This window comes from Macaca thibetana, chromosome 2 (assembly GCF_024542745.1).
Source record: "Macaca thibetana thibetana isolate TM-01 chromosome 2, ASM2454274v1, whole genome shotgun sequence".
NCBI lineage: Eukaryota > Metazoa > Chordata > Mammalia > Primates > Cercopithecidae > Macaca > Macaca thibetana.
In genome coordinates this window covers 102,906,599-102,920,689 of record NC_065579.1, presented here as the reverse complement: position 1 = coordinate 102,920,689, position 14,091 = coordinate 102,906,599, and the positions used below count along the sequence as shown (strand labels likewise).

The 14,091-nt window shown below is 57.6% G+C and overlaps 2 protein-coding genes across 6 annotated transcripts in view; both read left to right on the top strand.

Annotated features, from left to right (window-relative positions):
- Nucleotides 1–14,091, top strand: part of LOC126948676 (cytochrome b-c1 complex subunit 1, mitochondrial) — a 52,224-nt gene that overhangs the window by 11,503 nt on the left and 26,630 nt on the right. The gene's annotated exons all lie outside the window — the stretch shown is intronic.
- Nucleotides 537–10,840, top strand: SLC26A6 (solute carrier family 26 member 6). 5 transcript variants are annotated; one of them, XM_050780802.1, is made up of 21 exons: nt 537–1,266; nt 2,977–3,135; nt 3,226–3,365; nt 3,532–3,642; nt 4,218–4,369; nt 4,568–4,732; nt 4,811–4,963; nt 5,302–5,384; nt 5,468–5,615; nt 5,888–6,001; nt 6,086–6,163; nt 6,440–6,535; nt 6,619–6,725; nt 6,887–6,956; nt 7,880–7,972; nt 8,053–8,160; nt 8,560–8,652; nt 9,526–9,705; nt 9,896–9,950; nt 10,213–10,349; nt 10,564–10,840. In XM_050780802.1, the coding sequence occupies exons 1-21, from the start codon at nt 1,244–1,246 to the stop codon at nt 10,576–10,578; spliced, it is 2,280 nt and encodes a 759-aa protein (XP_050636759.1). In that variant the 5' UTR covers nt 537–1,243; the 3' UTR covers nt 10,579–10,840. The 5 variants fall into 5 exon arrangements, with proteins under 5 accessions (XP_050636759.1, XP_050636760.1, XP_050636761.1 ...); XM_050780803.1 differs by having other exon boundaries at nt 1,107–1,266; nt 9,529–9,705; XM_050780804.1 differs by having other exon boundaries at nt 1,109–1,266; nt 4,811–4,849.

Sequence of the window (14,091 nt, the reverse complement as noted above, 5' to 3'; positions counted from 1 at the left end):
GAAGGGCTGAATGGCCTGCTGGGGGTGGGAGGGTGAGTTTGCTATGTCCTAGGTTTCCTCGATGCCCCTCTCTGGGGGGTTCCCCTCCTCCAGCCCAGCGGCCCTCTGTCCTGTCTGTGTAAATTGTTCCGTGAAGCCGCGCTCTGTTTTGGGAATAAACTTCTATAGAAAACAGTTGTTGCCTTTTCCTGTTGGGGGCTGGGGAGGTAGGATGGCAGCTGTGAATGATTCAAGCCAGACTGACCTTTGAGAGGAATCTGAGCCCCTCCCAAGAATATCCAGCTATTTTTATCCCATTTCATGGCAGATCTCTTTCACCTTGAAATCTGGCTCCTCACCTTGTGATTGGGGCCTGATGTTGGAGCACAGGTGCTGAGAATAAGGTGCTAAGGGAAACCTCCCCCCTAGTCAAGGCAGCGGCACCAGGATTTCCTAATTCTTCAGGGTCTGCAGCCCTGGCCCGGCATTTTTTGCCCTCACCTGGGTGAAACCAACCTGAGGAACTGCTCTTGCAGTTCCCGCCTTGCCCACCAACAGCACCGACCCCCACAATTCTCCTCGGCGGCCCGCGCAGGAACCTTCTGGGAGCGATGTCCGGGCTGTGCTTAGTGCAGCGGAGGGGATCCTCCAACCATTTCTGGCCTGGGTGGCCAGAGTTAAAGGGGAGGACTTGGGGATCGTCGGCTCCGGATCTCAAAGACATGCCTAGTCTCAGAAAGCCTGAGGGTGGCGCTCTCAGCTGGAGGCATGAGAAGCCCCACAGACCTGGATCCCCCACAAGTTAAGGCTGGGGTCCACCGGCCACACCCCTAGGCCTCCCGGCCAGTGGAGTCTCCCTTTCCCACTCCGTGAGTACCTTCCGCCGAGCCAGTACCTGGGATCAGCTCCAACCTACTCAAGGCCTCGGGGCGCGACTACGGCCAGCCCAGCGCGGGTGCTTAGTTCCAGTTCTGCAGTCCCATCCAGCTCGGGGCAGAGGGCCGGGCGAGCAGCGAGAGGCCTCATAAGCCAGGTCGCCAGGGTGGAAGTGGTTAAATCCTTCTTCTCCAGGCTCTCCCCGCCCGGCGCGCGCCACTTAGGTCCCGCCCCAGCGCGCTGATTGGCCCAAGCCTCCCCGTCCTGCCCCGGGATTAGCTCCCGGGAGCGCGCCGCTGGCCTCACTCGGTACCGGCGACGCCTTCCGGAGCGTAGAGGCCTCTATCCTGAGCAGCAGGAGCAGCTCGCGCCGGACAACGTGCGAGCCATGGGGCTGGCGGATGCGTCGGGGTGAGTTCAGAGCACAGCCCCGGTGGCCCCGCGCAAGCGCCTCGCTGGAGCAGGCATTCTCCGCTTGCGACGCCTCGGTTTACCTCTGCCGATTTTATGCAGGCGGCTGTCCCTCTGCAGCAAGGGGTAGGGGCGGGAGCCGGCGCGACCCCAGTCCCTTGGGCTGTGCGGAAAGCCGCTGGTGTGCAGCCCGAGGGCCATCCCGGGCCACAGGGAGGCAGCTGCGTATGGAGGAGCCCGGCCAGGAGATGTGCCGGCCGGGGTACGTGGGGGCCGGGAGTCCTTGGCTGCGGCCCGTGGACTAGCTGCTTTCAGCTGGGTCCCGAGTCCACCCAGTTCCACTGACCCCGGAGTGAGCGCTCCAGCCTTTCTGGCCCCAGTTGCCCTCCTACAGGGAGAGGCCAATGATCAAGGCTCCGCCCTCCAGGCGCGGGTCTCACGTTGTGGGGGGAGGAAGCCCTTTAAGAAAACCTGAATGACTCACGTAGGAAGGGAGAGGGGGCTCTAAGATCTCCTTGAGATAGCGGTCCCAAGAGTTTCTGAGGATCTTCCTTGCACCCACTCCACACTCCCAACAGTACAGCCAGGTTAGAGGCCCTTCCCAGGTGAGTTCCTGTCCCTCAAATGGGATCCTCTCCCCAGGTCAGGGCTTTTCCTAGATCAGAACTTTCCTGACTGGTGAAATCTTCCCCAACAGGCTAGAGTTTTCCCCCAGGTAAGATCCCTCTGTGAGATCTATTCACAGGTGACAGCTTTTCCCCATTCCACGTGGGAGCCTCACCCCAGGTCAGAACTTCCCCTAAGAGAGAGTACCCCGGAGGTGAGAACCCTCTCCCTCTAGGTCTTCTCCTTCTATGTGGGATCTTTCTCTGACTTCAAGTAGGTGCCTCTGGGCAGAGGGAAGATTCCCCCTATGTCAGAACTTGCCTGGCTAGTAAAGATTCTCTGGTAGGTCAGAGATCCCTCTAGGTGAGATTCCCCTTGAAAGCTTCTATTCCCAGGTGAGCTCTTTCCCCCACTTCAAGTGGGTACTTCCCTTTCCAGGTGGGAGCCTCTCCCTCTAGGTGAGAGATTCCCACTGGAAAGAGCTCCTTCTCAGGTGAGAGCCAATCCGTGGCTTCCCCAGACCAGGCCTGAGCAGTGTACAACCTGGACCCTGGGGCTGGAGGCCCGGGGGCAAGCTTGGCCCCAACACTTTCCTTCCCTTAGAGGGGAGGGTCTCATCTGAGGCCTGAGGCTTGGGAAAGGAGTTGCTTGAGGAGCTGGAGCCCTGGTCCCTGGTTTGCTGGACCCCTTCCCTGAGTGTGCTCTCAGCCAGCAGTGGGCTCCCGGGGCAGCTGGAGGAGGACCTGGGGACTGGACAGGGATTGGCTAGGGGAGAGGGATTGCGGTGGGAGGGAGCAGCCTGGGACATGGACTGTTAGAGCGTTCAGCACTGGGCAGCCACATCTCGGCTGGAGGTATAGATAGTGCTCATCCTGCAGTCCCTACTTGGGGGACTTTGTCCTAGAAAGAGGCTTTCTCACCAGCCAAAGTTCAGGTCTGAGTTTGGGCATATGGCCCACAGATGCCAGCTTGGGGCTGGAATACTGTACCTTGATCTTAGGGCCCGGAAAAATCAGGTAGGTAACTCTCTGGTCCTAGGTGGAGGTGTAGGGGAGGTTGGGCCAGGGGTGCCCTCACTGTCTCTCTCTGGTCTTGCCACCCCAGACCGAGGGACACGCAGGCACTGCTGTCTGCAACACAAGCAGTGGAGCTGCGGAGGCGAGACTACCACATGGAACGGCCGCTGCTGAACCAGGAGCATTTGGAGGAGCTGGGGCGCTGGGGCTCAGCACCTAGGACCCGCCAGTGGCGGACCTGGTTGCAGTAAGGCCAAGATTGGGGCTTGGGGGTGCTGGCAGGGCCCAGGTAGCCCCTGTTCCTGACGCTCACCTACCCCTCATATCATGTCCCCAGGTGCTCCCATGCTCGGGTCCGTGCCCTTCTGCTCCAACACCTCCCAGTTTTGGTCTGGTTACCCCGGTATCCTGTGCGTGACTGGCTCCTAGGTGACCTTTTATCTGGCATGAGTGTGGCCATCATGCAGCTTCCACAGGGTGAGCCGCCTTCAGTGCGTTGGCCTGGAAACCCTGTGGTCTGTGATGCCCAAAACTGGGGCCATGACCTCTACCTTGGAACTATGGCACCTAACCCAGGGCTGGGATTCCCCTATCGTTTCAAGATCTGCTCTCCAGGCCCGCACTGCTACCATTCTACTCCTAGGCTTGGCCTATGCCCTCCTGGCTGGATTGCCCCCCGTGTTCGGCCTCTATAGCTCCTTCTACCCCGTCTTCATCTACTTCCTGTTTGGCACTTCCCGGCACATCTCCGTGGGTAAGTGGAAGCAGGCCTAGCCTTCCAGGAGGATGCCCACATCCATCATGGAGGGCAGGGTGAGGGGGAGCTGAGCAGGGCAGGAGTGGCTGGGGAAGAGGGCAGCATTGGTGCTGCATCCCTGGGCTAGCCCATGAGTCATACCCAGGCAGGACTAGACCCCTGACTGTAGGACCACAGAGGCAGGGGACCTCAAAGCCCTGGCTCCAGGAAGATGTGAGTGGGCGAGGCAGCCCAAGGGGCCTGGAACTTGGCGAAGGCCTGAGCAGCCTAAAGCAAGCCCTGACCTCTTCCCTACTCCGCAGAGCCTCTGTGTCCCTGGACCAGTAGACACAGGTGGGACGGGGTAGATGAGGCAGGGCCAGCATTTCTAGCCACGCTTAAGGGCCCGTGAGCTCAGGGTTCACTCCTGGCCTGGCCAAACCTGAACTACCAGCACTGTCCCTGTTCATGCAGCCATAATCTGAGGACATTTGTCCAGAACTGGAAGTCTCCTGGCCTGTCTCTTAGGACCAGGGCTCCAGCGCAGGACAGTGTGCTCTCCCCTTCAGACCTGCCCCGTGCTGTCCTTACAGGGACCTTTGCTGTCATGTCTGTGATGGTGGGCAGTGTGACAGAATCCCTGGCCCCGCAGACCTTGAACGACTCCACTATCAATGAGACAACCAGAGACGCTGAGCGGGTGCGGGTGGCTTCCACACTCAGTGTCCTGGTCGGCCTCTTCCAGGTGTGAAACAGTCAGGAGTGTGTGTCCCCCGCACCACTTCTGCTCCTGCCACTGGCCCGTCTGCATTCCCCTGAGTGCTGACCATCGTCGTCCTCCTCTTGCCATCCACTCATCCCACTCCCATCCCACTTGCCCTGCGCTCCTCATCAGCTACCCTAGGACCCCTGCCTGTCCTGACTGCCCCTGGCCACCCCACAGGTGGGGCTGGGCCTGATCCACTTCGGCTTCCTGGTCACCTACCTGTCAGAGCCTCTTGTCCGAGGCTATACCACAGCTGCAGCTGTGCAGGTCTTCGTCTCACAGCTCAAGTATGTGTTTGGCCTCCATCTGAGCAGCCACTCTGGGCCACTGTCCCTCATCTATGTGAGTGAGGGCAGGGGGAGGGAGGGGTAGGTGTGCCCCATGGCCTTGAGCGCTGGCTGTGACCTGGCCTCTCCTCAGACAGTGCTGGAGGTCTGCCGGAAGCTGCCCCAGAGCAAGGTCAGCACGGTGGTCACTGCAGCTGTGGCTGGGGTTGTGCTCCTGGTGGTGAAGCTGTTGAATGACAAGCTGCGGCGGCAGCTGCCCATGCCGATACCCGGGGAGCTGCTCATGGTTCGAGGGCCAGAAAGTGGGGGGTAGGGGAGAAGGGCAGGACAGGCTGGGTCCCTGCCACGTGGGCAGCCTCCTGTATTTGAAGGCCAGCTGGAGGGGGACTGGGGGGATTCTTGGGTATTGTGGGGGGCACAGCAGAAAGCCCCTGTGTTGGTTTCTTCCTGCCCCTGACAGCCTCTCCCCATAGTCGAAATGGTGTTGCCCGTCTCTCACCCTATGTGACTTTTTCCCACCTCTGAAGGTTTTGCCCAGTGTCTCCCTCCTCACCCCACAGTGGTTTACATGTCCCCCGACCATGATGCCAGCACCTGCCTCCCTGACTCTGTCCTCTCCCACAGCTCATCGGGGCCACAGGCATCTCCTATGGCATGGGTCTGAAGCACATATTTGGGGTAGATGTCGTGGGCAACATCTCTGCAGGGTGAGCTCTGGCGTCCGTCAGGTCAGGGAGGCTTGGGCAGCCAGGCCAGGACCTTGCTTTGGCCTCACAGATGCCTCTCACAGGCTGGTGCCCCCAGTGGCCCCCAACACCCAGCTGTTCTCAAAGCTCGTGGGCAGCGCCTTCACCATCGCTGTGGTTGGGTTCGCCATTGCCATCTCGCTGGGGAAGATCTTCGCCCTGAGGCATGGCTACCGGGTGGACAGCAACCAGGTCTGGGTGATGCAGGATGTGTAGGAGGCATCCAAGTGTATGGAAGCGCCAGCAACGGGTGGGGGAGGAACAGGTGGGACATGGGGAGACAGCAGATGTGCTGAGGCCACGTGGGGGACTGAGGATGGGAGAGTAGGACGTGTGGGACAGCATCCAGTCTCTGGGGGCCGCTTGGTGGGGATGGAGATTGGGGATACACAGGCCTAGACACAGTGGGACAGTGACAAGCCACTTCTAGGAAGTCTCCTTACACCCACACTGCCCCCCGTCAGGAGCTGGTGGCCCTGGGCCTCAGTAACCTCATTGGAGGCATCTTCCAGTGCTTCCCCGTGAGTTGCTCTATGTCTCGGAGCCTGGTACAGGAGAGCACCGGGGGCAACTCGCAGGTGGGTTTTGGGTGTGGGCATGGGTGTGGACATGCCTTGCCTGGGGAAGGGGGTCTCGCCCCTCCTCATCCCCTCCCCCAACAGGTTGCTGGAGCCATCTCTTCCCTTTTCATCCTCCTCATCATTGTCAAACTTGGGGAACTCTTCCGTGACCTGCCCAAGGTAAGCCCCCACCCAGCCAGGCTTCAGGTCTTGGCCAGGTCAGGACTCAGATCAGCCAGTCTAGGTTCAGGTGAGGGGTGGGGACACAAGGTTAGGTCCTGTTTTTCAAGGCTGAGATCTTCAAGGTGAGATTTGGAGACAAGGGTCAGGGGCTGGGTGGGGGTTTGTGTCGGGTTCTGCCTGAGTGCTTGGGCTTAATCTGGCCATGCCTCGATGGGGAGGGTAGACAGCATCGGGTGCCCTCAATGGCCCCTGGCGGCACTGTTCCCACCCCAGGCGGTCCTGGCGGCCATCATCATTGTGAACTTGAAGGGCATGCTGCGGCAGCTCAGCGACGTGTGCTCCTTCTGGAAAGCCAATCGGGCAGATCTGGTGAGTGCCCTGGGAGCCCGGGGCAGGGACTGGGCAGCCCCATGGCTCCTTGCCACCCGCCGACCGCTGCCCTCTGTTCTCAGCTCATCTGGCTGGTGACCTTCGCAGCCACCATCCTGCTGAACCTGGACCTTGGCCTGATGGTTTCGGTCATCTTCTCCCTACTGCTTGTGGTGGTCCGGACACAGATGTGAGTCCCCCATGTTGGTCCCCTCATTCCAGCTAGTGAGGGAGTGCCACAGGGCTCCCTGCAGCTTTCCCCACATCTCTGGGGGACTTTAGGCTCCTTTGGACCCCTCTGTTATCCCCTTTTTCTGCCCCCTCTTCTTGCATTCTTTCTCTCCTCCACAGGCCCCACTACTCTATCCTGGGGCAGGTGCCAGACACGGATATTTACAGAGATGTGGCAGAGTACTCAGAGGTGAGTGGCAGGGGCTGAGCGGAATGACGTGGATGGGGAGATGGAGGAAGAATGAGACTTTGTGGATTCGTTCCACACTTGGCCAGGGCACTGGGGGCTGAGGACACTTTGGTTTGGTCTTTAGGATTTCAAGGGAGGAGTTTGGTTCTACGACCCCCTCTAGAGGTATGAAGGCACAGAGGGAGAGTGGACAGAGATGGGTCTGGGGCTGGGGAGGGGTCTGTCATGGAGTCAACAGCACAAGCTCCACCTGCAGAGCAGCCCTGGGTTAGAGAGCCGGAGTGGCAGCTCCCTGGGGCACCAGGATGGAAGGGAGGCATTTCCTGATCTGATCAGAGGGGTTATTAAGTCCTCAGTCATCCATTTATCTCCTGAGAGGTCTTGAGCCAAGTGCTAGGAACATAGGTGGGGGGCTCTGGAATAAAACAAGGCTGCTCCTTGCAACATGGGTGCAGTGCGATTAGGCAGTGTGGGGAGGAACTAAGGGGTCTGAGACATGGGAGAGGATGAGGGGGGCAGCCCAGCCCTTACCATGCAGGCCTGGAGCCCAGCAGAGACCTGGGCTGTGACCTGAATGGGGTGGGAGGTGGGGAAGGTCTGGTTGGTGTGACAGCCTAGGAGGACCTCTGGGTGCAGAAAACAGATCACAAGGCAGGGGTTGGAAACCCAGGAGAAAGGTTAAGAGCCTGTGAAGGCTGCCTGGGTGGTGGCAGGAGAGGTGGGGAGGGAAAGGCATGGTGCGGGAATGGGGATGACACCACCGGGCTTGTGGCCCAAGCCCCTGGGAGGGCCTGGACTGCAGCCTGGGGAGCAGAGGGCTGGGCGGTGGCAGGCACTGGGCACACGAGGAAAGGAAAGGCAGGAGAACGGATGCAGCCCGGAGAGAGGAGATTCAGCCACCACCAGTTCTGCCTCATCCCCAGGCCAAGGAAGTCCCGGGAGTGAAGGTCTTCCGCTCCTCGGCCACCGTGTACTTTGCCAACGCTGACTTCTACAGTGATGCGCTGAAGCAGAGGGTGAGGTGGGGTCCCCAGGATGGGTGTCAGGCCCCAGCTCCCCGAGAGCTCACCAACCCTTCTCTGACATTTGCCTCCAGTGCGGTGTGGATGTCGACTTCCTCATCTCCCAGAAGAAGAAACTGCTCAAGAAGCGGGAGCAGCTGAAGCTGAAGCAACTGCAGAAAGAGAAGAAGCTTCAGAAACAGGCAGGGCCCCTTTTGTCTGGTGACCCCCGTCTGCTGCCCCCTGCTCCCTGCCCCAGCCTTTCTCCTGGCCTCCCGACTCCTCCCTCATCCTCACTCCTCATCCCTTCCCCTTTGCTCTCATGCTCCCAGGGGCCGTGCCTCACTACCCTAGCAGGTCCAGGCTTTAGGTCACATTTTGTTTCTCTCCCATCATCTGAACCAGTGACAGTGTGAACCATCACAGTCCTCTTCTCTTTCATGGCTGTTCCAGGAGCTTCAGCCTGGTTGCTGCAGGTCCCACAGCTTCTGGTCCTGGCCCACCTACCTGCCCAACACCAGGGGGCATCACCAGGCCTACATGACATGGCTGTCATGGCAGCCAGGATAGCTGTTTCCCATTCCCTGTCTTCCCTGGTGTAGGCTGCCTCCTCCAAGGGCGCTTCAGTTTCCATTAACGTCAACACCAGCCTTGAAGACATGAGGAGCAACAACGTTGAGGACTGCAAGGTGATGGTGAGGCTGGAGGTGGGAGAGGAGGGGACAGCTGTGAGCTGCAGAGACGCAGGATCCACACGTCTCATGAGGAGTGCCATGGACCCAGCAGCTGTGGGCCAATGGCAGGAGTTGTTGGGGCTGGATCAGATATTCTGCAGGGAAATTCATGATATGCCACAGAATCTAGGCTTAGATTCTCAGGCCTAGATGAAGTCCTTGAATTTGTAGATGCCACAAGACTCCCCCCCGAGTCTGCTTATGGGTAGAGGAAAAGGATTGGGTGTATGGGAGAAAATCAAGGGGTCAAAGGCAGGCGTGGTGGTGCGCACCTGCAGTCCCAGCTCTTTGGGATGCTAAGGCGGGAAAAGCATTTGAGCCCAGAAGCTCGGGGCTGCAGTGCGCTCTAATGGTGCCTGTGAATAACCACTATGTTCAGTCTGGACAATGAAGCGAGACCCCATCTCTGAAAAAATATATAGGGGTCAAAGAGGATGCCAAACTTAATTAGAGACTCAGACAGGGTAGGGTGCTGAGGTGTCTGCGTGTGTTTCATGTGGATGGCTGTGTCTATTCTGGCCTGCTCCTGGGCCCCTCCCCACTCAGCCCTGGCTGATGAGAATGGGACAGGGTCTCCCAGCACCGTGCTTTCTCATGTCCCTGTGCAGCCTCGGCCCAGGAGGTAGCAGAGCATGTCTGGGTGTGCCCTCCTGAGTGTCCCCATACATCTGTCCTTCCTGTCTTTGCATACCTATGTGACTCCCCCATGTTTGTGTCCTTATGTGTCCCATGCATGCTCCCCATCTGACCTTGCGTGTTCCCGCATGTCTGTGTGTGGCCGGTCCTGCCTTCACCCTCTCATGGGTGGCCCTGGCAGCATGTCTGGCTCCCTAGCAGGTGAGCCCAGGAGATAAGATGGAAGATGCAACAGCCAATGGTCAAGAAGACTCCAAGGCCCCAGATGGGTCCACACTGAAGGCCCTGGGCCTGCCTCAGCCAGACTTCCACAGCCTCATCCTGGACCTGGGTGCCCTCTCCTTCGTGGACACTGTGTGCCTCAAGAGCCTGAAGAATGTAAGGATGGGGGCAGGCCAAGGCCCCTCGAGCTTCCCCACTGACCCTGTAATTTGCCCTGAGAGCACTCCGAGACTCTGACTCCCCAAACCCTCAAAGCTCCCCATCTAAACTCCCTCCCCAAGCCTGCCCGAGCCCCCCTCTACGTCCCTGAGCCTTCCTCTGAGGCTGGCCCCCTTTTCCGCTACAGATTTTCCACGACTTCCGGGAGATCGAGGTAGAGGTGTACATGGCGGCCTGCCACAGTGAGTAGGGTGGGAACAGCAGGAGGGACCTGGGAAGAGGGTAGGATGCTTTTGGCCAAGGGGTTTTCCAAGTAGCACAAGGAAAAAAGTCTTTCTCTGGAACTGGAGGTCAGAGGTGTCCTGGGAGACAGGAGTCCAGGGTTACAAGTGATGTGGATTCAGCTGGAGCCTCAGGTGGTGAGGTCAGGGCATTCTGTTTTCTCCTGGGAGTTGAGTTCCTGGAGGTTCTGAGAGTCAGGGGAGGCCTACTTCTTGCCCACAGGCCCTGTGGTCAGCCAGCTTGAGGCCGGGCACTTCTTCGATGCATCCATCACCAAGAAGCATCTCTTTGCTTCTGTCCATGATGCTGTCACCTTTGCCCTCCAACACCCGAGGCCTGTCCCCGACAGCCCTGTTTCGGTGAGCCTACCTCTGGCCTGCTGAGCTCTTTTTTGTTAATCTATTGCTTCTCCCCACCCTGGGTCCAGCTCCAGGGAGTCTTTCCTGGTGGCCGTGGTTCTGTCCCCAGTGGGCCCAGTGCTTTCCCCGCTGTCTTTGGATAAAGCTGTTCCTAGGGGTGGGGGTTGGTCTGTGTCCTTTGGAAACTGGAGCCTTCCCTCCTCTGCCCACTCAGGTCACCAGACTCTGAACATGCTGCATCCTGCCCGAGACTGCACCTCTGGAGGTTGTGACAGGGCACCCTTGAGAAGCCCCTCAACCCTAAGCCGCCTCCAGGTGCTACCCGGGAGTCCCCTCCATGTACACACACACAACTCAGGGAAGGAGGTCCTGGGACTCCAAGTTCAGTGCTCCAGGTCTGGGACAGGGCCTGCAGTTAGGCTGGCAGTGGCTGGTTACGGGGAGGGAGCTGGTGCATATTTAGCCTCAGGAATAAAGATTTGTCTGCTCAACTCCAGGCTCTGCTGTGGCTTGGTGGGCCCCGGTGGTGGGTGGTCCACAGCTGTGGCTGCTGACCCTTCCTGTGCCCTGAAGGTGAGACGGGGCAGAAAGTGTAGGAAAGACGCGGGAGGTCAGGGTACAGAGTGGGGGAGTTGTGGAGGCATCCCCTGTTTAGGTATCTCCCCAGCCATGCATAGCCCTCACTCCCTGTCTCCTCAGCTGTGGAACAGTTGGAACCAGAGCTGCTTCTCAGGAATAATTCACTCTCGGGAATACCCGATAAGGCACAGGGCAGTGTGGATGCCAACGGGCAGTCCCTGGAGGATACAGAGTGAACACCTAAGAGCAGCTGTTTCCCCACACTGCTACCCTATGCTTAAGAATAAGCATGACCGGGCTGGGCACGGTGGTTCACACCTGTAATCCCAGCGCTTTGGGAGGCAGAGGCAGGTGGATCACTTGACGTCAGGAGTTTGAGAACATCCTGGCCAACATGGTGAAACCCTGCCTCTACTAAAAATACAAAAGTTAGTCGGGTATGGTGGTGCATACCTGTAATCCCAGCTACTCGGGAAGCTGAGGCACGAGAATCACTTGAACTTGGGAGGCAGAGGTTGCAGCGAGCAGAGATCATGCCACTGCATGGGTGACAGATAGATCACCTGGGCATGGTAGAACACTGTCAGCCAAGGAGTGTGTGTTGATTTCTGCCATTAAATGCCGACATCTGGGCATGTGACCCAGCAGGCAGTAGGGCGTTGGGCCAGCTGACACAGTGATGGCAGGGGAGGGACCAGGTCCTAGGATCTGTCTGGTCCTCAGTGTACTGTTCATTTGTAGAGCGTGAGTGGTCACAGTTCTTGTTTCATGGGTTGCTCAGTGAATATTAAATGAGTAGATGCCGAGCCTATAATCCCAGCACTTTGGGAGGCCCGAGGCAGGTGAAACCCCATCTTTACTAAAAATACAAAAATGAGCTGGGCATGGTACCAGGTGCCTGTAATCCCAGCTACTGGGAAGGCTGAGGTGGGAGGATCGATTGAACCCAAGAGGTGGAGGTTGCAGTGAGCTGAAATCGTGCTGGAGGGAGCTGCACTCCAGCTTGTGTGACAGAGCAAGACCCTATCTCAAAAATAAATAAATAAATGAGGAAATGCTGGGAAATGCTTAGAACAATGCTGGGCTCAGGTCCTCTGCTCCAAACATGTGAGCGCTGCTGTTCATCAGGTCCGAGCAGGTGCCAGGCCCTGTGCTGGGGTCTGGGCACCATCCTGAGCATGGACAGAGGCCACCCTGCCCTTCAAATCACAGAGACACCCTTGCCTGGCTCTGTTTTATCATGGCCTGTGTTGCTGCCTGGCACCATCATCCCCACCACCCCCATTCATGGCCTAGAAGCTCAGCCCCAGGAAATAAGAGCTTTTATTTATTCTGTCACACCACATCCTAGCATCAGAAATGGTGCCTGGCAGCTGCTCTGTAAATATTGTTTGAATGAAGCTTATATGTTGGAGAGGGCAGTAGATCTCAAACAGGAAATTTCAGGTATTTAGAAATGCTTTGAAGAAAATAAAGCAGGGTCATGTGATAGAGGTCATATGTTACCCAAGATGCTTATGGGAGGGGGACTCAGCAGGTGACCCTGGAACTGAAACTTCAGCCATAAGAAGGTGACTTTTTAGACGTGGGGAGCTGTGGTCCTGACACTGGGAACAGTGGGGGTATTGAGGGAGGCAGGGGCAGCATGAGCTGAGGTGAGAGGGTGAGGGGACCTCACAGTCCAGGGGAAGCCTTCGGGCTTTGTTCTGACAGTGGGGGAGCCGCCTGTGGATTTAGATCCCACATCTTCGAGCACTCACCCAACTGCGATGTGGACTGTGGGGCTGAGGCTGGGTGTGGGGGACCTGCAAGTTTGGTCAGCCTAGAGAGGTGATGCCCCTGGTGGAAAGCAAAAGGTTTTAGGGGCCATGTCGATTTTTTTTTTTTTTTAATCGGCTCTTGCTCTGTCCCCCGGACTGGAGTGCAGTGCTGTGATCACCACTGTCTACAGCATTGACCTCCTGGGTTCAAGCGATCTTCCTGCCTCAGCCTCCTAAGTAGCTGGGACTACAGGCACACGCCACCACACCCAGCTAGTTTCCCCCCTCCCCCAAAAAAAGATGGAGTCTCACATGGTGAAACATGGAGTCTCACTGTGTCGCCCAGGCCAGAGTGCAATGGTACGATCTTGCCTCCCGGGTTCAAGTGATTCTCCTATCTCAGCCTCCTGAGTAGCTGGAGTTACAGGCATCCACCATCATGCCCAGCTCATTTTTGTAGAGACGAAGTTTCACCATGTTGGCCAGGCTGGTCTTGAACTCTTGACCTCAAGTGATCCTCTTGCCTCGGCCTCCCAAAGTGTTGGGATTACAGGCGTGAGCCACCGCACCCAGCCCCAGCTAGTTTTTGTTTGTTGGCTTGTTTTTTGAGATGGAGTCTCGCTCTGTCGCCCAGGCCAGAGTGCAGTGGCATGATCTCGGCTCACTGCAACCTCCGCCTCCTGGGTTTAAGCAGTTCTCCTACCTCAGCCTCCCGAGTAGCTGGGACTACAGGGGTGTGCCAGCATGCCCAGCTAATTTTTTTTTTTTTTTTTGTATTTTTAGTAGAGAGGGTTTCACCATTTAGCCAGATGGTCTCAATCTCCTGACATCGTGATCCGCCCGCCTCGGCCTCCTGAAGTGCTGGGATTATAGGCTTGAGCCACTGCACCCGGGCTTTTATTTATTTATTTATTTTTGAGATGGAGTTTTGCTATTGTTGCCCAGGCTGGAGTGCAATGGCGCAATCTCGGCTCACCGCAACCTCCACCTTCCAGGTTCAAGTGATTCCCCTGCCTCAACCTCCTGAGTAACTGGGATTACAGGCATGTACCACCACACCTGGCTATTTTAGTAGAGACAGGGTTTCTCCATGTTGGTCAGTCTGGTCTCAAGCTCTTGACCTCAGGTGATCCGGCTGCCTTGGTCTCCCAAAGTGCTGGGATTACAGGCCTGAGCCATGGCGCCCGGCCTAGTTTTTAAAAAACAGTTTGTAAGGTCGGGTGTGGTGGCTCACACCTGTAATCCCAGCACTTTGGAAGGCCAAAGTGGGTGGATCACCTGAGGTCAGGAGTTCGAGACCAGCCTGGCCAACATGGTGAAACCCTGTCTCTACTAAAAATACAAAAATTGGGGCTGGGTGCAGTAGCTCAAGCCTGTAATCCCAGCGCTTTAGAAGGCCAAGG